Below are 27,136 nucleotides of genomic sequence, written 5' to 3' on the forward strand. Positions count from 1 at the left end.
CATATTTATTTGTTGACTGATTTGTTGTCCACCTTTCCCCACGGATTATCAGCTCCATGAGAGCAGGAACCTTGTCCTTTTAAATTCACCAAATCACCCCCAGGGCCAACCTCATAACGCGCATTCAATGTGTTTGTGGAATGAATGAGTGAAAGAAAACATGCTAATTCAGCAATTCCACAGCCTATTAAAATACTCATGTCTAGAGCCCAAACCCCAGAGATTTTTTTTCTTTTCTTTTCTTTTTTTAAGATTTAATGTAATTAATTAATTATTTATTTTTTTGGCTGTGTTGGGTCTTTGTTGCTGCCTGCAGGCTTTCTCTAGTTGTGGCGAGCAGGGGCTACTCTTCGTTGCGGTGCACGGGCTTCTCCTTGCAATGGCTTCTCTTGTTGCGGAGCATGGGCTCTAGGCGCGTGGGTTTCTGTAGTTGCGGCACGCAGGCTCAGTAGTTGTGGTGTGCAGGCTCAGTAGTTGTGGCTCACGGGCTCTAGAGCGCAGGCTCAGGAGTTGTGGTGCATGGGCTTAGTTGCTCCGCGGCATGTGGGATCTTCCAGGACCAGGGCTCGAACCCGTGTCTGCTGCACTGGCAGGCAGATTCTTAACCACTGCACTACCACGGAAGTCCCAACCCCAGAGATTTTAATTTATCTGGGTTGGGGACAGGTATCAAGATAGTATTTTCTAGGACTTCCCTGGTAGTCCAGTGGGTAAGACTCCTCGCTCCCAGTGCAGGGGGCCTGGGTTCCATCCCTGGTTGGGGAACTAGATCCCGAATTCCGCAACTAAAGATCCCGCATGCAGCAATGAAGATCCCTTGCGCTGCAACTAAGACCCGGTGCAGCCAAATAAATAAATAAATAATTTTTAAAAAGTGTGCAGTTCAGTGGCATTAAGTACATTCATGTCATGGTGCAACCATCACCACCATCCATCTCCAGAACATTTTTCATCTTCCCAGATGGAAACTCTCCCCTCCCCCTCCCCTCAGTCTCTGGTAACCACTATTCAATATTTTTAAATATTCATATTTGTAAATGTTTATAAATATTCGTTATATTTTTTTACAGCCCCCTAGCAGATTTTTTTTTTTTCTTTTGGAGGCTCTGTGTAAGGCTTCCAGTATCTTAGGGACCAGGGATTGAGCCTGGGCCATGGAAGTGAAAGTGCTGAGTTAACCACTGGACCATCAGAGAACTCCCTGCTAGCAGATTCTAACGTAAGGTCAGAATTGAGAACCGTGCACAGACAATCCATCCAGTCCCCTGTCTTTCAGGCCCTTGGCTTCCCTCCTGATTTCCAGCCATCTTTCCCTCCACCCCACCTCAGCCACCCATTGCCGTGGTCAGACCCTACAGCCTGTCATCACTACCAGCCACGGCTGACCATCCCCATTTCGAGTGTCCCATTGTCTAAGCCCCATCTTCTATCTTCCCAGCTCCTTTTTACTCTTGTTTCCCCACCCCCACAATCCTCTGGCTCCAGGGAAGCTTTAATCTATTCACCCTACTGTTTTTACACACACGCACACACACGCACACACTCATTTCTCCCTTTCTTCTCTTTTTTCTTTTTTCATTATGGTTAAATATACATACATAACATAAATTTACTGTTTTAACCATTTTTAAGTGTACAACGCAGTGTGCAACCATCATCACCATCCATAAGGTAAGATAAGAACTTTCTTATCTCTCCAAACTGAAACTCAGTCCCCAACAAATACTCACTTCCCTTCCCCCTTTCTTTTTTGCCTGGCTTAGACTCCAAGACCCATCACTGTATCTGGTGCCTTGCATGCACCCTCCACACCCCGGCCCCTCCCCTCCTTGGTGGTATTGGCCTGGCAAATCCCAAACGGGCAAAACCAGGTTCTTCACCTGCCCTGTGTCTGCAACCAGGCAGCTGAATGTAACTTGTTAAAAACAGGCAACCAGGCTGAGTGGCCTCTTTTAAATTTACACTCACAAATCTGAGTGGGACCTTGGCACCACCTGCAGTGTTACCTAAATCGACTTGATCCCCCCAGTCCAAAAGTTCAGTTTCATACCTTCTGATCAAAACAAACCTTCTGCACTCTTTTCCCCCTCCCCCACCTCAGGTGTCAACCCCTTGCATTTAACTGAGAGAACAGAAGCCGTCAGTATAGGAAGACTGCATCTGCCCACCACCACTGCCATCCACCCACCTACATCTGTTTTCACTTATGCCGCTACTTGTCCATGAAAATGGACGAATTGCAAGGACTTTGCTTCTCAATTCTCTTCTCTCTCCTGTATCCTAAAGTTTCCCTCTCTACTAGATAACTCCCTTCAGCACACAAAGCATGCCCTAATAGGTCCTATATTTAAAATCTCTTCCTTGGCCATCCAAATCCCACTCTTTTTAAAAAATTTTATTTTATCGAAGTATACTTGATTTACAATGTTGTGTTAATTTCTGCTGTACAGCAAAGTGATTCAGTTATACATATATATACATTCTTCTTCATATTCTTTTCTTTTACCTTCTTTCTTTCTTTTTTTTTTTTTTTTGTCTGCGTTGGGTCTTCCTTGCTGTGCGCGGGCTTTCTCTAGCTGCAGCGAGTGGGGGCTACTCTACATTGCAGTGTACAGGCTTCTCATTGCAGTGGCTTCTCTTGTTGTGGAACACGGGCTCTAAGCGAGTGGGCTTTAGTAGTTGTGTCATGCGGGCTCAGTAGTTGTGGCACACGGGCTTAGTTGCTCCAGGGCATGTGGGATCTTCCTGGACCAAGGATTGAACCCATGTCCCCTGCATTGGCAGGTGGATTCTTAACCACTGCGCCACCAGGTAAGTCCCCATATTCTTTTTCGTAATGGTTTATCGCAGGATTTTGAATATAGGTCCCTGTGCTATACAGTAGGACCTTGTTGTTCATCCATCCTATATATAATAGTTTGCATCTGCTGACCCCAAGCTCCCAATCCTTCCCTCCCCCTCTCCCCTCCCCCTTGGCAACCACAAATCTGTTCTCTATGTCTGTGAGTCTGTTTCTATTTGATAGATAAGTTCATTTATGTCCTATTTTAGATTCCACATATAAGTGATATGGTATTTGTCTTTCTCTGACTTACTTCACTTAGTATAATAATCTCTAGGTCCATTTTTTTTGGATTAATATCTACTATTTATGGGACAATTTGCAAAGCACTGTGCTACACATCACATACATTATTTCAACTGTTTCTCATGGAAGCCCTATGAGGTAGGTATTGTATCCACATCTTACAGAGAACACAACACAAATGCAAATGGCATTATTTCATTCCTTTCTATGGCTGAGTAGTATTCCATTGTATATATGTACCACATCTTCTTTATCCGTTCATCTGTCAATGGACATTTAGGTTGTTTCCATGTCCTGGCTATTGTGAATAGTGCTGCTATGAACATAGGGCTGCATGTGTCTTTTTGAATTATATTGTTTTGTCTGGATATGTAATCCCATAAGTGGGATTGCTGGATCATATGGCAACTCTATTTTTAGGTTGTTTTTTCTTTTTCTGGCCATGCCCTGCAGCCTGTGGGATCTTAGTTCCCTGACCAGGGATCGAACCCGGGCCCCCTGCATTGGAAGTGGGGAGTCTTAACTACTGGGCCTCCAGCGAAGTCCCTATTTTTAGTTTTTTGAGGAACCTCCATACTGTTCTTTTAGTTTTTTGAGGAACCTTCATACTGTTCTCATAGTGGCTGCACCAATTTACATTCTCACCAACAGCGTAGGAGGGTTCCCCAAATCCTACTCTTTGCTCTGTTTGATAGCAAAACTCTTACAAAGAATTATCTGTACTTACTGCCTGCACTTCCTTACATTCCTTACTTCTCTTTCCCCCCAATTCTTTCTCTAATCTCCTCCATCAGACTCTCACCCCACCAGCTATTGAGACTGTTCTTGTCAATATCACCCACAATCTCCATCTCTCTAAATTCAGTGGTTGACTCAGTTTTCACCTTGCCCATCCTCTAGCAACATTGGACATAGCTGCCTATCCCCTCCTTATGGAAACACTTAATTTCACCATCCGGACTTAGTCATAATATCTACCGCGTATTGTTATTGTAGGGACTAAATGAAATAACGTACATAAAGCCCTTAGACTTTTCCTGGCCCCGAATTAGTGCTCAGTCCCTGCCAGCTAGTCTTAAATATAATATTTTCATCTTTCATGGGAGGATGGGTTCATGTAATACTTGTCTAATTAAAACTTAGTTTGTAAAAAAAAAAAAAAATTAGGGAGTTCACTGGTGGTCCAGTGGTTAAGAATCAGCCTTCCAATGCAGGGGAGGTGGCTTCGATCCCTGGTTGGGGAATTAAGATCCCACATGCCACGGGGTAACTAAGCCTGCACGCCACAACAAAGAGCCCATGTGCCACAATGAAAAATCCCACGTGTCACAGCTAAGACCTGACACAACCAAAAATAAATAAATAATTTTTTTTAAAAAAAGAAAAAATTAAAAAGCGAAAGGACATCAGAGACTCAAATAAATTTTTTTTTTTGCGGTACGCGGGCCTCTCACTGTTGCAGTCTCTCCTGTTGCGGAGCGCAGTCTCTCCTGTTGCGCAGCACAGGCTCCGGACGCGCAGGCTCAGCGGCCATGGCTCACGGGCCCAGCCGCTCCGTGGCATGTGGGATCTTCCCGGACCGGGGCACGAACCCGTGTCCCCTGCATCAGCAGGCGGACTCTCAACCACTGCGCCACCAGGGAAGCCCTCAAATAAATTTTTTTTTAATGGGAAATTTTAAGGGAGAAGGAGAGAGAGAGCCTCATATGCAGAATATCTAATTTTTAAAAAATATATAATAAAACCAATATTGGAGAAACTTCCTAGTATTAAAATCGCTAATGCTTCTTTCTCTAAGGCATAGGAACAGTGGGGACATTTCCACCCTTTGGATGCATCACTTGCAATTTAGCTCAGGCCAAAATGGAATTGACTTCATCTCCTTAATGAACAGAACATATTCTAATGAAAGAGCCACATGGAAACTGAAACAGAAGGAATAGAGAAGGGCCACCTTCCTTGAACTTGACTCTGACATTGCTACAGAGAGCTGTCAGGATCAGAGTCCATTTGCTTATCTGGGCTTTTATTTTTAATTTATTTACAATGTGGTGCTAAGAAGTGCCACCCACCGGGACCTCGACCACACCAATGGGCTTTACTGGCATTTCTCAGCCACAGGCAGCTTAAGACCCAGGGGAGTGCACTGGGGAAAGAGTCTCAAGTTCTCTCCTGCCCATAGCAACTCACATCCTGACTCCTGTAATCAAGGATACATTGGGAAGATCCCAGAATCCCCATGACTCAATTATTCAGTAAGTATTGTCTCTCAAAGCCTGGTCCAAAGACGACCAGGCTAAGAATTACCTGCAGCTGCTTATTTAAAATGCATATTTCTGAGCCCTTCCCAGACCTAATGAGTTGATTATCTCTGGGTCACTGGAGCTTGCATTTTAAACAGGTCTCCAGGCAATTCTCTTGTGCATTAAAATGTGAGCACTGCTACATTAGAGAAGAATTGTTGGCCCTTTTCTCCATTTTAAAAACTTGCTATTTGGTCTAGAGGGGCCTCAACTTGGTCCTACCTATTAGAATGCCAGCTACTCTTCAAGACAGCTCAGATACTACATCCTCTATGAAGCCTTCCTGGACTCCCTATCCCCAAGTTCTCTCTCCTGGACTCCCTTCACCCTGAGTCCAGTGCTCCGAAAGCACTTGTTATGCGGTATTGCATTATTTGGAGTCAGGCTTTATCACCATGGGAGTTTATAAAGTTCTTAGGGACACTGACTTGTAAACATTCATTTTTCTACCCATCCACCATTGTCCCTAGTTCCCAATCTTGCACACAGTGTTCAATAAAAATTAGTCACATGAATGACTATTGTTTGGTAAAACTGATTTGGCGAATGACCAAAGAGAAAAGAGGAGTGACAGCCGAGAGTGTGGAAGGAAGGAGACAGATAAGAAAGAAATCACAGAATTATAGCTGGTTACTATACTATGACTGTCAATGCCTAAGAAAAGTGGAGAGTGAGCAATATTTTAAGAAAAGATAGGATGTTTTGGCATAAATGTCTCTTAGCAATAACCGAGGAAGGGCTCCCCAACAGGCATGCCTCTTCGTTTATCTTTTCTCTTTCCTTCCTCTTTCCTTCTTTCCCTTCCCCTGTTCCTCTTTCCAGCATTTCTCATCTACTTCCTCTCCCTTGTTTCCATTTACCTTCTTTTTTAAAAGACTTTTTTATGAGAACATAATTGATTTTCAATATCATGTTAGTTTCAGGGTGTCTCCATGTACCTTCTTTAAAACTCCTTCTATCCTCCTACCATACCTTAAGCCAGCCTGTCCTTTGGTTGCTAAACATTAATTACGAGGTGTCGACTGAAAAAAATGCACAACCTAAAGTGAAGAATTATGTTTTATTCAGCGGACTTTCTGAGGACTTCAAGCCCAGGAGATAGGATTCTCAGATCACTCTGAGGGAAGGTGGAGTGGGGGGAGCCAGAATATATAGGAGTTTTTGCAACAAAGACCAGGTTGTCAGAACATCAAAAGATTACTGTTAATTAAAGAAAACCAGATATCTGCAAGTTAAGGAATTTAGCACTTTTCTGTCTATGGGAAGAGGCAAGAGTCCTGGCTCACTGAAATCATTCCTTTGAAATGCACCTCGCCTATCTGGGGCCAGTCTCCGGCTTTCCTCCATCTTGAACCCCCTCAGGGTGCACAGTTGGGGGTGACGGCAGTACCTGAGGGCTTGGCAGTGGGCAGCCTATTTGTCTCCATCGTGAGTTCCCTCAGGGCTCACCACTGGGACAGCTATAATGTGATGGCTTGATGGCTGCAACATCCTTTGTTTACTGATATGGCAGGCAATATATTTCATCCACACAGGCATTAGATTAGGTGTGAGAAGCCACGAAAACAAAACATGGTTCCTGTCCTTGAGGAACTTGTGGTCTAAAGGGGAGAAGGACAAGCAAGCAGATGGCTCACATATGGTCTTAAGAAAACAGGAATGATGGAGTTGCCAAGGGTGCTATGAGAACACATTGGAGGGACCAGAGCATCATGGGAGGCTTCCTGGTGGAGGTGGCACTGCGTTGAGATTTGGAGGACAGACAGGAGCCAGGCGATGGGCAGGGAAGGCAGGGAGAGGAGGCATTCTAGCCCAAAGGGGCAGTATGCACAAAGACTTGAAGGTAAGAGAATTGTACAGTCATTCAGGAAGCTGCAAGTCATCCAGAAGAGTAGCTGAGGGCTTGGCAGTAGAAGAGTTGAAAGGGCTGAGGCTGGAGTTGCTGGCAGGGGCCAGCCACGAGGGCCATATGGGGCATGCTAAGGGCCTCCTCTGTGACCCCCTGATTTGATTTGTATTTCAGAGAGCCCACTCTGGCTGCATTGTAGTGACTTGGAAGGGGGCAGGATGATCGGTGAGCCCCCCAGGAAGGATGATGGTGTGTGGACCAGGTCAGGTGATGGAAATGGAGTCAGGAGGTAGAGGAAGGGAAGTCACAGGACTTGGTGTCCCGGTGGTAGGCTCAGCATCAGAGGCCACCCTCAAAACTTGAGAGGTGTGCTAGAGCAGAGGAGATTCTAAGATAAGAACTTCCAAGATCAATTGAGCAGGTGGGAGTAGAATTTCAATGACCAATTTTGGTTGTCACTGGCTGTCTGGTTCTTTCCCACTAAAGAAAAACTCAGAACAGTGGGCTCAGTGGAGGTGCCTGAGATGGGCTTTCAAGGTTCAGTCAATGCCAGGGCAGTGTCCAGTTCTGACCGGCAGGTGGCATCACCACAACTCACAGAAAGCAAAGTGAGAAACCCTTTCCGACGACTCAAAATAACCGCAAACCCCAACCGAAAAGAGAGCCGTTTTGGTGATTAATTTCTGCATTCCAAAGCGACTGATGTGGCCAATTTATAATTAGCAAGTTTTGCTACAGTTGCAACAGCTTTTCATACCAGGGAGTGGCTTGCACCTCACAATTTGCCTCTTGCTCCGATTTCTTTTTGCTATTTAACACACATTCTAAATATTACTGCTTCTAGTGTGGATTTTTTCTCTACATGGAATGATCTTGGGCAGCACTCTCTCAAGTTTCTGAGTCTGTGTCTGCATAGAGGAGTTTTTAATCGAAGAGACAATGTAACAGATGTTGAAGGTTTTTTTTAAGTCATCCCCAATCGCTTCATTTCAACACGATTATTTTTACTTTTAAATGTTCCCTTCCAAATCTGGTCCATAGGCATATATTTTCACATAGACATACTCAGAGTCTGTTTTATCAATTTTAAAAGGAAGCACATCATTTTTTTTTCCTTTTCCCTGAGGTATCTAGTCTCTTCTGAGATCTCACCCACTTCCTTAGCTTCAAATATCACATTCGCACAGAAAGGCAGCCACATCTTTATCTCTAGTTAACCTCCGGTATTTATTCATCCATCCCTCCCGCCATCCATTAATTCACTCCAGGCACTGTGCTGGGGGCTGGGAATACAAATGTGAGAAGGTGTGGTCCTGTTTGGGAGCTTGTAGAGCATTTGGTGGTGGATGGGGGAGGGGGGAGAGTGAACAAACCATTATGCAGCAGTGAGATTGGAGGTCCAGTGGGAATTTTGAGGAAGAAACCTTAAAACTGACTTGGGGGCCTAAAGAAGGGGAGAAGACGAACTGAGCAGAAGAAACTGAACGTGCAAAGATACAGACACTCAAAAGATCATGACACCTTCTGGAAACCACAGTGGTTTAGAATTGGTGGAGTGCGTGTTGGCCAGAGACCAAGAGAGTGGGGCTGGCAGGCAGTGGCCAGATCCATGAGGGTCTTGCACAGATCTTAGGACATTATCTTGTAGATGATAAATAGCTTAGTTCCAATTGATTTTTCACTCTGCAGCTAGAGTGTGAATGTATTTTGCAGATGAAAAGCTGACCACAGCCCACCCCTGCTTCAGTATCTCATAGAATCAAGTGGCAAGCGGGATCTTAGTTCCCCGACCAGGGATCAAGCCTGTGGAAGCGCGGAGTCCTAACTACTGGACGCCAGGGAAGTACTTCATGTCCCTAGTTTTTAGCAGCACTGGAAAGGCCCAGCATACCCCTCTCCAAATGCTTCACCCGTGTGCCACATTCTTCATCCCAGCTGTAAATGGCTTCCTGGAGTTCTCTCTTACTGTCTGGCCTTTCCACATGCTGTACCCTCTCCTGGAATACTCTTTTCCTCTCAGGCTAACAGAGTCTCAGTTGAAACCTCCCTCCTCAGTCTTCCCTGATCCTGGACTAGGTCAGGTCCCCTGCTGTGTGCTCCCAAAGCTGCCAGTCCTGAGAGCATTATATTCTCAGCGGTATGTCTTCCCCTTCAGACTGCGAGCTCTGTGACAGGTTATCCTGCTGTTTCCAGAGCAGATGCTCAGCTAATACTGTGGAGAGGAAGAATGAATGCATTGAGCTTCTGGACAGTGTACTGGATATTTCTACCTGCATGTCTCCCAGAATGACGAACCCTACATTTCCCAGACTGCGGCATCATCATCTTCTTGCCTGTCCCTTCCCTGTACATGCCCTGCCCCACCACTTCCTGCCCAGTCAGCTCCGCCCCCCTTAAAAAATATTTATTTATTTATTTGGCTGCACTGGGTCTTAGTTGCGACATGCAGGATCTTTAGCTGCGGCATGCAAACTCAGTTGCAGCATGTGGGATCTAATTCCCTGTTGAGGGATTGAACTGGGCCCCCTGCACTGGGAGCACGGAGTCTTAGCCACTGGACCACCAGCGAAGTCCCAGCTCCTCCTCTTTATTTGTTATTTTTTTTATAACATCTTTATTGGAGTATAATTGCTTTACAATGGTGTGCTAGTTTCTGCTGTATAACAAAGTGAATCAGCTATACATAAACATACATCCCCATATCTCCTCCTTCTTGTGTCTCCTTCCCACCCTCCCTATCCCACCCCTCCAGGTGGACACAAAGCACCGATCTGTCCTGTTTTAGAAGTAAGGAAGCTGAGATCCAGACTAACTGGCGACATGGCTGGTGAGTGGCAGTCAGGATTGGAACACAGTTTTCGAGGCTTTAATCCATCCTTCCTCTATGGGGTGGATTCATCCGGGCCCCTGTGCCGTGGAACCTGGCACAGTGCCTCTGCCTGCTTTTCCCCATGCTGCCATCTGCCTGCCTATGGGGTTGCCTCTGACAGCCCAGCGTTGTTGGGCAGTATTCTGGAAAGCCCCCCCTCACTCATCCTTTACAAACTCCCATTTTGACCACATCTGCAAAGTTCCAGCTGTCTGGCTCCGCCCTGAATCCTGGTGTTTATGCTGATTTGGAAATTGGAATCGGTAGGCTAACTGTGGCTCTGCTGGTGGACTTTCACTTGGCAGGAACTGGCTCTTCATCCTGGGTGGTTTCCAGCAGGAATCTCCCTCTGCACTTCCTACCTGTGGAACCTAATCTCCATTTTTAACACGAGGCCTCTTGGATGTTGTGCACCGACTTTGACACCGGTGTGCAGTTAACCAGTGTTTACTGGAGGAGAGGCTCAGCAATGGAAAGGATCAGAGCTCCCCAGTCCTCATTCAGTGTTTTTCAGTTGATTAATGAAATGTGACTTGTGTTCTTCCTATTATCCAGCTCTAAAATGATATAATAAGGTGTTAACTTTTGTGAGGTACCATATATACGTGTTGCTACAGTATCGACATTCCTTACAGGAAAGCTGTTGTAAAAGTCCAGAGTCCAAAAGTAGTGAAGACTGTTGCCTGGATACTAGCAAACTTCAAGAACTTAACTTCCAGGCAGTTTAAAAGGGATTTTTCTCTTCTGTCTCAGGAAATATGGCCACAACATTTTCTTAAGAGAATCTGGCATTCTTGGGGAATTTTTAATCTCAGAGAGACCAGTGTAGTTGTAGTTGGGGAAGGTTGCTGGGCTGTGAATGGGGACGAAGCACAGGGAAATGGGCAGTTTTCCAGCCTTGGTTTCTTTTTTTTTTTTAGCGGTACGCAGGCCTCTCACTGTTGTGACTTCTCCCGTTGTGGAGCACAGGCTCCGGACGCGCAGGCTCAGCGGCCATGGCTCACGGGCCCAGCTGCTCCGCGGCATGTGGGACTCTCCCGGACCGGGGCACGAACCCGTGTCCCCTGCATCGACAGGCGGACTCTCAACCACTGCGCCACCAGGGAAGCCCCAGCCTTGGTTTCATATCAACAAGCAGGAGTCCTTACTGCCCTACATGGTGGGAGTCCTGGCAGAAATCCTCTGCAACTGCAAAAAGACAAAATCCACTTGGAAGGTAAAGCAGCAGCAAAAGGGCTTCGGTTCTAATTACAGAGTTGTCAGGTTGAAGAAAAATGGCTGTGGGATAACAGGGAGATGAAAAATTTGGTTCTTAGTACAGTGGGTTTTCCTTGGGAAGCTTTAGTTCTTGATTCAACTTCTTACGCAGGTGTGGATCAACCGTGTCTTCCTTTGTGCTCTTTCTCCAGTTGTTTTGTAGATCAGCTGATGAACCATTTCCTGGTTTTTCAGAAGTTGGTAGTCAGAGGTCCTTGCTGTTCTTGTACTTATTTGCTCGTTTGTTCCTTTATACATTTGTTTATTCACTACGTATTTTGAAAGTGTTTTTGCATTGACAGAAAATACAGAGACAAGCCCTGTTTTGTCACTCAGACCTGCTGGTTTGGATTCCTTTCACCTCTCTTCTCTGCTGATAGTGAGGGAAAGGGTCCTGCTAGTGTTGGAGGGTCTCCTGCGGAGGCGGGGTGTGGCTGTGTGTCACTGTGAGGGCAAGGACACTGGCCCCATCTCCTCCTCTTGACTGGCAAATTTGTCCGCTGTTCTCCCCATTCAAAACAAAGAACTGCAACTTTTCCCTCAGTTCCTTCTCCTCTGTGCTCAGCAGCTAAGTCCTTCCCTTTCATTTCTTTTTTTTTTTCTGGCCACCATTCTAGAACAAAATATCAAAGTGAGGGAAAAATATGGGTTTTAGAATAAGACAGGCCTAGGCTCAAATCTCAGATCTACTATATTTGGGTTTCCTTGGGTAAGTTTCTAGCCTCTTTAAGCCTCAGTTTCCCAGTCTGTAAAATGGGGATATTATCCACTGTAGAAACACTATGACTTTAGTTACATCGGGTGGTGAATAGATGGTCCTCTTGTTATTTTCACCTCATGTCAGGCATCTCTTGCTCAAAAACCTTCAGAGGTTGTTACTTGTCAATGAAGCCTAAACTGTACATTTTGGTCTTGCCTCTCATTATTCCTCCCCGTAAATCCTAATCTCTGGCCAATCTGAAATATTGGCTGACTCCATCCCTCTTTCCTCTCTGCTTTCATGTTGCAGTTCAAACACCAAGTTCTCCCTGATTACCTGAGCACCAAGTAACTGGCTCCCTCCTCTGCAGTCCACTTAGGGCCAACTGTTTTGCCTTGCAGACTAGGCAACTCTCCTCTAGATGACAAATTGCTGAAAGCAGAGGCTTTGTTGGGTTCATCTATCACCCTGCATAGTGCCTTACATGCAGCTGATGTGAAAGAACAATTCATTCTCCTTATTTCAATGGGCTTGTTTTCTCTATAGAATCAGATGTTTGGTTATTCTCACCTCTAACTATTTTGTTGACTTCCAGGAAGCACCTTACCATTAGATGCTCTGTTCTCTCCTTTAACTGGAAAGAGCTTTTGGAACTGAAAAATAAAGAGTTACTCCTACAAGCCTCATCTTCTGCCACTCCCCGGTTACGAATCGAACTACTTAGCATCGCACAGAACTCGACTCTCACACCTCCGTTCCTTCGTACGTGCGTGACGTTCCCTTCACCTGGAATGCTCTTACCCCTGCTTCTCTGGCGAACTCCTACACATCCTCCAAGACTCGGCTCAGACGTCACCACAATCACCTTCTTTGGGTAGGCTTTTCTGAGATGGGCAGAGTAGTGCCCCCCTCCCCAACTTTTTAGCTTCCTCAGCACTCTCCAAATAATTCTAACAGGACTTAGGGTATAATTTGTTTACTTTTCTTCCACTCTTCTAGAGTGTAGAATCTAGACCCTGAATTCCTTGAGGGCCAGGATTTCTGTTTGTCATTGTACCTTCTACGCTTAGCATGTATTAGGCGCTTGATTCAATCTATGAGCGACTGTGTTAATTCATCTAATACTGCAGAGATTGTTTGGACCGGATTCTCAAATATTTCAAGACCTGGTCCTCTATTTGGAGTGCTTCACGCTGGAGGGAGATTCTCCCTCCAACCCCCCAGCCAAATTGCCTTGGTTTGGTGGAAGGGGAAAGGACGTGGATAAGAGTTACTCCTTCAGGGGTGAGCTCTATTTACCCGCTCTGGCACCGAGAGGGTTACAGCAACCCCGGGGGTGGAGCCCTGCCGGTGCCACCTGCTGCGGGGCGGCCCGGCGCCTGCGCCCTGGCCTGTAGCTGGTCTACCTGCGGGGGCCTGGCCGAGGAGGAGCGCTTGCGCTCTGGGCCTTTTCCGCTGGGGGAAGTCTCGCGGGGGCGGGCGGGGCGGGGCCGCGCCGGGAAGTTCTCGCGGGACCCCGACGAGGAGCGGAAGCGAGGCGGCAGTACCGCTTCAGCGACCGGACGACGACGGCCGGGGCCGCGACGGAGACTGTGGCGGTGACGGCGGCGAGAACAGTCGCTGCCCTCGGGGAGCAGCAGCGGGGTCGGCGGCCGCTCGCAGCGTTGCGGAGGGGCCGGCCGGGCGCGGAGCGGAGCAGCTGCGCCACGGTGAGTACGGCCGGCGGCGGCGGCGCTGCTCCCGTGCCCCTTCCTCCCCTCTCCGCAGCGGGAGTCGGCCCGGGGGGCCCGGGCCTGCGTACCGAGGGCTGCCGGCCCTGGAGGTCGGGACAGTGAGGAACGGGGTGGGGAGCGGAATCCCTGGGCTCCATGTTTCCCCTTCTGGGGCGCTTCCTTCCTGGGGACCTTTCCTCCCCTGACCCTTGGCTTGGGACAGAGCTCCGGACCCCGGGGCAAGAGGCTGGGGGGCTTCTAATTAAATTTCGTGCCATTTTCGTGGGGGTTTGCCCAGAAGGGGCCCAGGAGAAGCCCGAGAGCACGGGGTACTCATTCTGTGAGTCAGTCTGACTTGGTCCGGGAGGCGGGGGATTCGCAGAGGGCTGCAAATGTGGTGATTGATGCTCCTTCGACCTGTACGGTCACCACGTCACTGTCTCCTGGTGTTTCGGGGCCGAATTTTGGGAGGAAACCCACCAACCTTATTAATACTGTGAGTGAGGACGTTTGCTACTGGAGCCAGTCAAGATGCCTTTGCTTCTGTAGCGCTTTTTCTTTCTTTCTTTCTTTTTTGACTACTCTTTGAAAAACATTTGTCAAGAAAAATAAGCAGCAGTTGATTGGAATGCTGCGAGGAAAGATTTCAGTAAGAGAGGGGAGGGAATCACTGGTATTTTTCATTTGCAGCGCTCTCCGTGTCTATGATTTACGTATGAGTTACAGCTTATTTAGGGAGTTAAACTAGGCTGGCTTCAGATGCAGTAAGAATATAATTTGCAGAGGAGCCAAGTGCCTCGCGGTCTGACTTTTGGTACTGTGGATTATCAGAAAAAAGTGGGAAAGACACGAGAGAAATTAGCATTAGTTTTTTTGGCTTTCTAGTGCCTCTTTCAGTTCGTGCTCTCCAGTTGCCTTCCCTCTCTATTTCTCCATTCCACTGCGGACACTAAATGTTTACTCGTATAATGCAAGTCACTTGCCCCCTCCCCCCCCCCCCTTTTCTTCTGATCTACTTCCCCTTCCTCCTTTTTGTCCCCTCTCTGGCATAATTTTTCAAGTTTTCGGCTCTTTAGCACAATTCGTTTTCTCCCTCATATAAAGATCCCGTTTCTCTCCCGGGAAGATGCCCTCTTTCCTGCTTTATTCTTCATTTTTGAGCGTCCACTGTGTTCCTTCAGTCTGCCAGAAGGGTTGCTAGAGAGCCATGCGAGACTTAACGTTCTCCCCCAGGGAACTGGGAGGCTCAAAGGATTGAATTCAGCTGTAAGTAATCAATACTGCCACTCGGTCACAGGTGCAGCTTGTGTTTTTGCGTTTTAATTGGTTTTTTTTTCACTTTTAGATCATGTTTTTGTGCCTGCTCATGCTTTTCTTCTTATGTCTCTTTTATGTTAGTAAGGGAGATTGGGTCATTTTGGGGCTTGTGTGACTTCTTTTTGGCTTTTAGTGGGGGTGGTGAATGTTAAAAACGAAAACCAACCATAGTCCTATATTACAATAGAATTAAGATAGCTTGAAACATTTAAGGGAATAGAATTTATTTAGACCATTGATGAATTAATTAAAGCTTGTCCGTTGTAATAGTACTAATTTATTCTTTACCAGCCTTCTAAGATAAGGTGTCTTTTCCTGCATCTGTTATAATCAGCCTTCTTTGTTATTGTTGTTGGGTTTGGCTTTTGTTTTTGTTTTTTTTTGACAGAAAGAAAGAAATTTGTTCTCTTGCTCCTTCCTTTGTTCAAAATTTTCTGAATCCCAAAATTAAAAGTTAATTCTTGTAATCAGCCTTCTTTGATACTGAAAGCATTTAAATGTTTGAGGCAGTTTCCTTCCTCAGCCAGTGTATTCAGATTTGAGGTACTACTATTAGGTTTTAAATACTAAGTTGGTGGTACTTAGAGATTTTTCTCAATAATTCCTGTTATGTTGCACGTTATGCCGCAACAATTCTAATTGTTACTTAGAACAGAAGAGTAATAGATTTTGGAGAAATGAAGTAATACAGAGTAGAGACCCACCATGGTCTCCTGAGAGAAACTAATATTGATAGTTACTTGCTTAATTCAGAAGAACTTTCCAGCACTCCTGAAAGGCCATTGAGAGCCTTTCATTTTATTTGTCAAAGTTGGGTTTTTCCCAATTATGCTAAATGAATATGTATTATTGTCATTTTATGCAAAGACATTGTAGTGCATTGTCTGAGATGCAAAGTTTAAAATCTAGTCAAGGCATCCTTACAGCACAGCAGTGATTTTTTAAATTTAGCATGCATAAGAATTACCTGTGAATCTTACTTAAAATTAGGTTCCGGGCTAAGGCCACTACCTTGCCGAACTCCAGAAGGCACCTCACAGTGAATCAGTCCCTGAATGGGGTGAGTTTGATGTAGCTGATCCAAGAACCAAAACTGTTGTTACAGGATGCACCCGTAAATTAATGAGACTGAAATGTGGCTTTAAATTACTCAAAGGTACACTTTCTGTATATACACAGTAAATGTCTAAAAGACCAGTAGAATAAGTGACTATAGATGTGATTAGTTTTATATGTGTGAATATTTGAGCATTGTTAGGACTTGATTTGGAGGTATTTAATTTTAGTTTATACTTAATAGACCGTTAATTTGCCTACCAGAGCATTCCTCTGAGTCTGTATGTAAATGGAAGTTCTAGATTTACTGAGAACACGTGGACCGATATTTGAAGAGGTACTGGTGATGCTGCTTTAATACCTCTTAGCACTTTATGCCAGGGACTCAGCATTTACAGGTGCTGTCTCTTTTAATTAGCAAAATGACCTTATAAGCTGTAGATGCTATTATTTTCCCCATTTTCTAGCTGAGGGACACTAGGGATTAGAGAATGTAAGTTACTTCTCCAGTGTTGCCCACCTAGTTAGTAAGTGGTACAGTGACAGTTGAATCCAGGTCTAACTCCAGAGCATCAGTAAGATTTTAGTTTTTGGTTTTTTTGACTTACAAAAGCAATACATGCTTATAGTAAAGACAGTGAAAATACAATTGAGGTGTATGGTACAGAAAGTAAAAATATTCTGTGAACTCGCTTCCAGAGGTAATCATTATTAACCTTTTGAATTTTTTTTTTTTTAGCACACACTGATATATTATTTTATGAAAGTATGATAAACTAATTTTTCTGCAGTTTTTAAAAAAACTTGGTAATAATGTATCTTGGTACTTACATAGAAAGCTATTTCTTGTTATGCTCATGGATATTGATCAGGGATACATGTATTTTGCACATGGTATTTGTGTCACTATTTTAGTGAGATAAATTTGGGACGTGGCATTGCTTGTCCAAGGGTATGCATTTAAAAAAATTTTTTATTATTCTTTTTTATTATTTTATTATTTTTATTTTTTTTTGCGGTACGCGGGCCTCTCACTGTTGTGGCCTCTCCCGTTGCGGAGCACAGGCTCCGGACGCGCAGGCTCAGCGGCCATGGCTCACGGGCCCAGCCGCTCCGCGGCATGTGGGATCTTTCCGGACCGGGGCACGAACCCGCGTCCCCTGCATCGGCAGGCACACTCTCAACCACTGCGCCACCAGGGAAGCCCAAGGGTATGTATTTTAAATTTGTCAATAGATGCTGTAAAATTACTCTCCAAAAAGATTGAACTAATTAATTCCCTGATAGAGTGTGAGCTCTGTGGTGATTTTATTTTTATAATCCAGTACTAAGCATATTGTTAGGCATATAGTAGCTGTTCAAAATGTTAATTCAACATTGGATAAAGAGTCTGAGAATCTCTTTATCCATAGTATCGCAGAGACTGGATGTTATAAATCTTTTAAAAATTTGACAATTAGTAGGTGAAAGAAATCTCATTGTTTTAATTTGCCGTGTTTTTGTTTGTTTCGGTTTTTTTGGCTGTGCCATGCTGCTTGGGGGATTTCAGTTCCCCAGCCAGGGATTGAACCTGGGCCATGGCAGTGTAAGCCTTAATTTGCCATTTTTAATAATGAAGACAAACATCTAATATGTTATAAGTAGAGTCACGTTTTAACTTAATTTGAGTGACTTAATGTCAGGCTCTGTCTAAAGCGCTTCATATATGTCTGTTATCTATATTACCTAATTCAATGCTCAGTGAATCTTACAAAGTTGGTGATATTATACCTATTTTACAGATGAGAAGACTGAGGCTTGTTTAAAAGCCTTGCCCAAAATGATAGCTGGTAAGCATCAAGGTCATTACTTGAACTTGGGGTCAGCCTGCCTTTACAAACCATGCAGGCTTAACACTAAACTATACTGGCCCAGTAAAGTGTTGCACATTTTATTTTCTGTGAATTTTGGGAAGAAGAGAGTTGAATGGAAGACAGAAAATAAAATCCTACAAATACCTTTAGGAGACTGCAGTTTATGATACTGTGTATTGCTTTAAATGAACAGTTCAAGCTGCACTTGCCTTGTTAAAATTCTCTGCTTGTGATGGGCTGCAGGGTGTGTGCTGGTAACAGTTCAGACATACTCTGTCATCAGGCTTCAGGATTAAATGTACTCCCAGCCCATTTTCTTGAGAAATTTACAGCAACATATACTCTGTTAAAAACATTATACATTGTGTCCACTTTCAGATTTCTTTCTTCCTTTTTAAGTAATTAATGCAGAGTATGTAGAATTTTTTTGTCTTTAATGAAACACACCCTTTTGAATTTCTTGAGGCTGCATGTATTTCGGTGGATAGCCTAATAACCTGGCCTCCTCTAGTTTTCTCTGTGAAACGCTAATTTTTACTTGGCACCACCGCAAAAGTATTGATTGGTTGGTTTTCATTCCTATTAAACTGTATCTTACAAAGCAATTGTTACTTGAAACAGGATTTTCAAGAGTGTTGTCTGTTTAAGTTTTCTCTAGGAAACCTGTGGTAGATAAGTTGAGTAACAGCAGGAGAGCAAATGTTGAAAACTCTTGGTTTTTATGGTCTGGCTGTTCAGTTACACTGCAGCTGTCTGGAATCATGAATGACATAGAAGTTTATGCCCTGTTACTGCATAGTACCTTGACAGTGACAGTGCTTTAGGTTTCTGTCTGATTTCTGTTTTTCAAAAATGAAACTTTTAAAGTTTTTTGGATCTGCGCAATTATTCTTCAACTTCCCATCATTGATACATAGTCCCAAAAATCAGACCTGAAGACCAGTGAAAATAAATGGTCAGGTCAGGGTATGGAAAATATTGATAGGCATGTAGCGGAGATTTTGGAGCAGCTGTAAAAAGTTTTAAATAGGTACACACTGGAAAGTAGGCAAAAAGGGAGAAACAGTTATTAATTCTGGGAAAAATTGAAGGGTTGTACTAGAAAGGAAGGTTGGTTGTCATACATTATTTAAATCACCAGTGAACAATGTTTCGTAATGTAATAACTACTGCTTAAACCGGAATATGTGGCATTACTGGGATGGGGCAAGGCAGAATTGGCAGGGGCGGAACAGCTAAGTCCTCATCTTTCAGGTGATAGGTGATGACTGGAATAAATTAAGAAACAGCAGTAGAAGGGTGTTATTTAGAAATATGGTGAGTAAACATAAAGAGAAAGCTAAAAACAAAATTGAGGGTGATTGCTTCTGAGTGTTGGGGTAGGGAACTGCTCTTTTTCATAAGCCTTTTAATGCTCTGACTTTTAAAATTATGTATATGGATTCATTTGATAAGTTACTATGGTGAGTATAAGTAAAGGGTGATTAAGGACACACGAAAATACTGAGACTAATTTTTTTTTTTTTAATTTGCTGGGACTCTTTTTGCTTTCCTGTTTTAGAGCCAGCACAACACAGGATATCCTAGGTATGGCCTGATAGAATGAATAAACGTTGGTTTAGTTTATTGGTTTACCTGCAGTGGAATGTTTGGCCTTCAGAATTCGGCTGAAGGACTTTTTATTACCGGGTGATTCTTTCCTCCTTGGTAATACTCATTTCCCTCTAACCTTAGTATTCCCAGCTGGTTTACTCCTTAGTCCTTTTGTAGCTATGCTTGATTAATGCCCCAGTTGTTAACTTTAGAACAAAAGAATAATAATCACTCATGCCCCTCAAATGAGGTCTCTGCTAGGTGGTAATTATCCACCAAAGGGTGTCACTATAAATAATCTGTCCCCGTTCTGCCAGTGTCAGTGTTGTTTTCTGCTTTTATTTAGCCTGTATGAAAACAGTGACTGACAAAAGAAGAATGGGGCTTCGTTTTCCTTCAGTTACGCGAAAGTCTACATTGTGTCCCGTATTGAGGGCTCGAGACTCTTCACTTCCGCAGTGATTGTACTGCCCAGGTTCACCATCACCTCGTATACTACCTAAGGGTTATTACAGAATCTTTGCCTGCGAAATGCAGTTTGGGTCAGTCTAGTACTCCCCTGGCTCCGAGAAAAGCACCTGTTCTCAGGGGTAACTGTGAGAGGCTTCTGTTTGGCTTTTGGGCGGTAGCTAAGATTCTGAAAAAGGGATTGCTTTCAAGTGTGGATTAGGACTCCAACCTTGCTCCGTAGGCTAGTTAGGAATAATGCAGAGGCTGCTTTTGGAATGCTGAACCTTGGATGTCTATTTTCAAGGGCTTTGGGGGCCCCCGAAGTCTTGGGGGTCTTCAAGGGATAGGGAGCCTTCTGCACAAGCAGGTCTCCACCCACCAAAGGCTCTGAGCTGGATTTCCTTTCTCTGGTCACCTGAGCTTGCCGATCACAGTTGGCAAGTGGAGAGGGAGAGTTGCCTATGCTGAGAGTAGCAAACTGAATAAGAGCGTAGTTCCTAGGGTCAGTTTCTTCCACTTTCCTAGGGGCAGACCAAGGTATAGTTTCTGAGGACAGTTAAAGCAGCTCAGGACCAAAGCCCACATTGCTGGCTTTTGACTGTGGATAGGGGACCCAACATCTTCAAAACACCAGAAAGGTTGGCAGGGAGAAAGGAGGGAGAGAGGCCTATCTGAGAAACTAGGGTGCCATCCCGAGGGCGAGGCCTTTCTTTACATGGATTGCATTTTGTGCCTGGAGAAGAGCGTGAGGGGCAAGGGAGGAAAGGCGGAGACCGTTCGGACTCCAGCCGGTTCCTGCACACCGAGCACACCCAGCGGGAGGGAAGAGGAAGTGTGTTCTGGAATAGCTCGAACAGCTGCTGCCATTGGCCGGCAGGCCTGTCAGTTGCCTGGGGGCCGAGACTGGAAAGAGGAAGGAGGAGCTCAGGGCTCCTGCCTGGAAGGGAGAGAGGAGGGCTGAGCCAGGCCGAGCCAGGGGGCGTGGGGGCTGGGACGGCAGGCCGACTGGCAGGGCGGGGCTGCCTTCGATCCGGCCACTTCTCTTAATCATTGCTCTTCTGATTCAGGGTGGCATTGTGTGTCCCGGTGTGCAGGAGTGAGTCCCAGCTGAGAGGCGAGGCTGAGCCCAGAGCACTGGGTTGCTTCAGCAGGGAAGACTCCCTTCCCCCCTGCTTCAGGCTGCTGAGCCCTGAGACCCACTCAGAATGGAAGCCATCGCCAAATATGACTTCAAAGCCACCGCAGACGACGAGCTGAGCTTCAAAAGGGGGGACATCCTCAAGGTAAGTGTTGATGCCCAGCAAACGCTCAGATGGCTTCTCCTTGTACTCACCTGCCTTCTTGTGCCCTGATAACACACAAAGAAGCTGTGCTTGTTCTTTTTTCATTGCCCACTTTTAACATTTACCATCCTGTGTGATTTGGAGAGCTAGATGCTGAGTAGAATATCAAACATGACTTCAGAGGGTTGGTGTGATGTGTGGTCTTTAACTGCCTTTGTGTGAATGCCTTGAGCATTTCTGTGCTTGTTGATATTGGTAATTCAAGTAAAGTCAGAGCAATATGATTATAGTAAGGAAGCGTATGAGTAGATTGGGTTACCTAATCTACTAGAGTTTTATAAAAAAAAATGAGAGGATTTTTTTAAAAGACCCAAATTTGAAGTATTTTTGTAAAAAGCACTCAGTCTTATCTTACATAGTCAAAAGATTTTTGCTTCTGGAATGTGATCCTAGTAGGTTAGAAATTAATTTCCCCTAGTTTAGAGAGGTGGTTAGAAGTACATGCCAAAACTCGTTACAGAACCTCAGTGTATTCTTATTCTTTGTGAAACAACTAATGGAGTTCTAAATAACAAGGTTCAACTTGCTGTTGTACCAGTCAGATTTTGATTTTCTTATACTTAAGGAGCAGTTACCCCATATTAAACTCTGACTGCACCAAAGAAACCTGCTGACAGTTTAAAAATAAGCTTCCTTACAGTTTGCAGCTCATTTTGAGCCCCACTATTTACATGAGGTTCGCCTTCCACCTGGCACATGTTAATTATGTTGTTTACCCAATTGACTGGAGCAGCTTGCTCTTTTGGATATGTAATTTATTTTTACATGGGTGGGTGTTATCAAATAGTGTATCAACTCTGAGAAAAACCTGAAATTTAATGTTTGAGTCTTCACTGTGTCTCAAATTTTGACTTTTTTCCTCTAAACCTGATTGTTGGAATTTGCCATCCATTTGTTTACTACTCTTGAATGAAATTATTAGGATTTTATAAAGAAGAAGAAAGTGGAAATACAGAAATATGATTCTTTATAAAAGGACTAGTGACTTTTGTTTTTAAGTTTTGCAGACCTCTGGAGAGTTATTATTTTGTTCACTGCCCAAGGTGTAGAGTTCTGCTCTGAAGTTACCTGCACAGTAGTTTTTGTAATGTTAGGAATGTAGGTTGCACTTCATAGAAGGTGATAAAGAGCCCTTTAAGGAGAAGGAAACTGGGTGAGCTTTTTTTTAATTTTTTTACATCTTTATTGGAGTATAATTGCTTTACAATGGTGCGTTAGTTTCTGCTTTATAACAAAGTGAATCAGTTATACATATACATATGTTCCCATATCTCTTCCCTCTTGCGTCTCCCTCCCTTCCACCCTCCCTATCCCACCCCTCTAGGTGGTCACAAAGCACAGAGCTGATCTCCCTGTGCTATGCGGCTGCTTCCTACTAGCTATCTATTTTACATTTGGTAGTGTATATATATCCATGCCACTCTCTCACTTTATCCCAGCTTACCCTTCCCCCTCCCCATATCCTCAAGTCCATTCTCTAGTAGGTCTGTGTCTTTATTCCCATCTTGCCCCTAGGTTCTTCATGACCTTTTTTTTCCCCTTAGATTCCATATATATGTGTTAGCATACGGTATTTGTTTTTCTCTTTCTGACTTACTTCACTCTGTATGACAGTATCTAGGTCCATCCACCTCACTACAAATAACTCAATTTTGTTTCTTTTTATGGCTGAGTAATATTCCATTGTATATATGTGCCACATCTTGTTTATCCATTCATCTGTTGATGGACACCTAGGTTGCTTCCATGTCCTGGCTATTGTAAATAGAGCTGCAATGAACATTTTGGTACATGACTCTTTTTGAATTATGGTTTTCTCAGGGTATATGCCCAGTAGTGGGATTGCTGGGTCATATGTTAGTTCTATTTTTAGTTTTTTAAGGAACCTCCATACTGTTCTCCATAGTGGCTGTGTCAATTTACATTCCCACCAGCAGTGCAAGAGTGTTCCCTTTTCTCCACACTCTCTCCAGCATTTATTGTTTCTAGATTTTTTTTTTTTTTTTTTTTTTTTTTTTTTTTTTTTTTTTTTTTTTTAGCGGTACGCGGGCCTCTCACTGTTGTGGCCTCTCCCGTTGTGGAGCACAGGCTCCAGACGTGCAGGCTCAGCGGCCATGACTGACGGGCCCAGCCGCTCCCCGGCATGTGGGATCTTCCCGGACCAGGGCATGAACCCGTGTTCTCTGCATCGGCAGGTGGACTCGCAACCATTGCACCACCAGGGAAGCCCTGTTTCTAGATTTTTTGATGATGGCCATTCTGACTGGTGTAAGATGATATCTCATTGTAGTTTTGATTTGCATTTTCTCTAATGATTAATGATGTTGAGCATTCTTTCATGTGTTTGTTGGCAATCTATCTCCTTTGGAGAAATGTCTATTTAGGTCTTCTGCCCATTTTTGGATTGGGTTGTTTGTTTTTTTGATATTGAGCTGCATGAGCTGCTTGTAAATTTTGGAGATAAATCCTTTGTCAGTTGCTTCATTTGCAAATATTTTCTCCCATTCTGAGGTGTGTGAGCTTTTTGACGGTATTCTCAAAGTCAGCACTAAATTAATCATCAGAAAGCAGACAGAACCAGCTATAGGTTTTAGAGAGAAATACATCATCTGTTTCTATTTCTTTAGCTAGAAATCAGCAATCATAACTTAGACTACTAAATTACTCTGTATCATTGATGTACTGAGGAGATAATTTGATGTTTTCTTAGGTGATTACTATTTTCAGCAGATAACCTGCTCCTGATATCATAATAAGATTGGCTACTCAGATAAAGGGGGGAAAAAAAAGATTGGCTACTCAAGTAACCACATTTGTCACTTGTACGAAAATGCTTTGGGGCCAAGCTTGGGGTTTTTTTTGGTTTGTTTGTTTACTGAAATACAAATTAGATTTCTCCATTAAGTTTACCCTAGAAACTTGAAACTTGAGCCTGGAAGTTCATATTTTTTCTCTTAGTCTATCCAGTTGCACATTTAGCACTAAAGCAACAAGTCAAAACAAAACTGTGAACTTTGAGGTCTGTTTTAAAGAATTTTTAGACAAGAACTTTCCCTGTTTACTGCCACTAAATTTAGTCTTGGACCATGAACATTTTATAAGTTCTCCACCTTAAATTGGTAAACTTCTTGAACAAGTGTAATATCCTTCTTTCCCATCCTGCAGTTAGGATGATACTGTTTAATATTCCCCCAGAAATTTTTATGATGGGAGAGAAAGTGAATCAGAGTGCTCACATTTACTTTCAGATTTTCTTTGGGGAGAGAGAAGCCTACATATATTTAGTTCTTTCCAGTTTGGCAGATAACTGGCATATGAAGTCATAATGCCATTATTGCTTTTGAATGGTGGCCGTTAGCTGTTTGTTAGTAATCTTGTGGCTTTACTCCAAAAAATGAGTGACGATACAGTAGTTGCCCTTTGTCTCATAATTCTGTGAAACAGCTGAGTGAAGAGGAGGGACATTGCTTTGTCTTAAGCACTATTAGTTTAAAAAAAAAAAAAGGGCAGTGTTTTCCTCTTTGATTATTCAGGGAGTAACTGGCTTCATTTGAGTGGCTCTGATTTGATTTGCTCACTCTTTAGGATGTTAGTTGTGAGCCAAATCATGTTTTGAAGTACCTGGAAAGCATTGACCAGTTTCCCTCGATTGAAATATGGATATATTTACCCTCTGTTGATAAAACGGACATGTGCATGTGGGTACTGAGTACCTTTTACTTGAAGATAATGAAATAGAAAGGGGCTCAGCCCTCTGCCTATGGCCAGGTTCAGAAGGATTACACCCTCTCACTGTCTTGGAGTTCCTGGTTAACTTTTGCTGCATGTTGACTCGTGTCCCCCAGCAGACCACTTCCTTACTCTCTGTCCACATGTTGACTTGTGCTGCCCTGAGAAGAGAGAGCAAATTAAAAACATCTTACTGGAAGCCGTAAATAGAACTTAATGCTTGGATATATCTGCCTTTGTTAATTTCCCTTTTTATAAAAGCTTGTGTTTTTCTTGGGGAGGGGCGGGGAGGGCACTGGGGCTAGGTATGGAAGAAATTGCTCTTCTTTTGCAGTTTCAGGCCTTACGTGGGTGAAATGAACCTAAATTTCCCCACCATTGTAGGGCAGCCTTGAGATAGCCCCAGGGCTTCTCCACTGAAAATGAGGCCCCTGAATACTCTGCCCTAGGCACACAAAACGCCTGAGCTTGCCTAAAAGTTGCGTCTGCCATCTAGGGGCTTCTGTACATGTATTGATACTTCAGACAGTGCTGCATAGGAATGAAGAGACTGTTTTGAGCTCTCAAACCTGTGCTCATTGCATTCTGTAGCTGGGTTGTTATTTTCTATCAAGACAGACCTTAGACTCTAGAAGAGAACCAACAGTAGATTATCTCAATATCTTCTCTGTCTGGCACAAACTTCCTTTACCAGTTTCCTAAACCGCTTTAGAACTAGGTCTTGGGTTCAGTGCTGATGACACTATTTTACTGTTACATTTACAGAGCGTCTCCTTGAGCCACATCCTGGGGTAAGTTGCCTTGAGAGTTGGGGGAGAAATAGAAGACGTACTTTCTCCCTTCAGGAACTCTAAAATCAAATAAGAGAAGTGAGGTTAGTATGTGAAACAGTGTGTGACGGTGTGTAAAATTAGAGGATCTTTATTTTTTAAAATAAATTTATTTTATTTATTTATTTATTTTTGGCTGCATTGTGTCTTTGTTGCTGCACATGGACTTTCTCTAGTTGCGGCAAGCGGGGGCTACTCTTCGTTGCACTTCGCAGGTTTCTCATTGCGGTGGCTTCTCCTGTTGCAGAGCACAGGCTCTAGGCGCGCGGGCTTCAGTAATCGTGGCACATGGGCTCAGTAGTTGTGGCTTGCGGGCTCTAGAGCACAGGCTCAGTAGTTGTGCCACATGGGCTTAGTTGCTCTGCGGCGTGTGGGATCTTCCCGGACCAGGGCTTGAACCCTTGTCCCCTGCAGTGGCAGGCGGATTCTTAACCACTGCGCCACCAGGGAAGCCCTGGAGGATCTTTAGAACAGGAAAAGACTTCCTTATTTTACAGGTGCGGAAATGGTGGCCCATGGAGGTTAATGATCTATCCAAGATCACAGCTATTAGTACTTAGTGCTGAACTGGTATTTAACAGAATGCTGAAGTTTTGTTACACACTGTAACTGCCAGTGTAATTTTGAAGGGAAGAGATTGGTGAGAGCCGAGGTCCGAGAAAGCTGTGTGGAAGAGGCATGACTTGGACTGGACCTTGTGAAGACCAGGACAGGGCTAGGTGAGGAGAAGGGAGGGGCGGGGGCTGTGCTTGTTGTGTTTGAGACAGGAATGCTAGAATAAGGTTATAGGCTGTGACAGAGTGAAAAATAAGGTAGAACTGGAGCCAGATAAGAAAAACCCAATAAGAGTTTGATCTTGTCCTTAAGCCTCTGAAGGTTATTAGCTGATGACGAAAGTGTCCTGTGTGTATAGTGGAAGTGTCCTGTGTGTATAGTGGATTGCAAGGAGGGAAGCCTGGAGTCCCAGCCTGGCAGGTTCCAGTCATCAGGTTGTGAGATAAGTGCCTGTACAGGTATAGGAGACTAGGAATGAAGGACAGGGGGTACTTTGAGGAAAAGAAAAAATAACGGGATTTCTGCCTGTCAGCTGGGGATATTTGAATAAGTCTCCTGTGTAACTGAGAAAAGAACATCCATTGAGTATGCTCCTGAGAGCCAGGAATGTGAACTAGAGTGTGATTGGTTAC

At 44.1% G+C, this 27,136-nt stretch overlaps 1 protein-coding gene across 1 annotated transcript in view; it reads left to right on the forward strand.

The window, feature by feature from the left end:
• Positions 1 to 21,131: 21,131 nt before the first annotated feature.
• The window catches only part of GRB2 (growth factor receptor bound protein 2), a 62,422-nt gene continuing 56,417 nt past the window's right edge, over positions 21,132 to 27,136 (forward strand). The window contains exon 1 of the mRNA XM_079725830.1: positions 21,132 to 21,330. Within this exon, the coding sequence (XP_079581956.1) occupies positions 21,253 to 21,330 (78 nt within the window). The 5' untranslated portion in view covers positions 21,132 to 21,252. The remainder of the gene's footprint in view (positions 21,331 to 27,136) is intronic.

This window comes from Hyperoodon ampullatus (genome assembly GCF_949752795.1).
Source record: "Hyperoodon ampullatus genome assembly, chromosome: 19".
NCBI lineage: Eukaryota > Metazoa > Chordata > Mammalia > Artiodactyla > Ziphiidae > Hyperoodon > Hyperoodon ampullatus.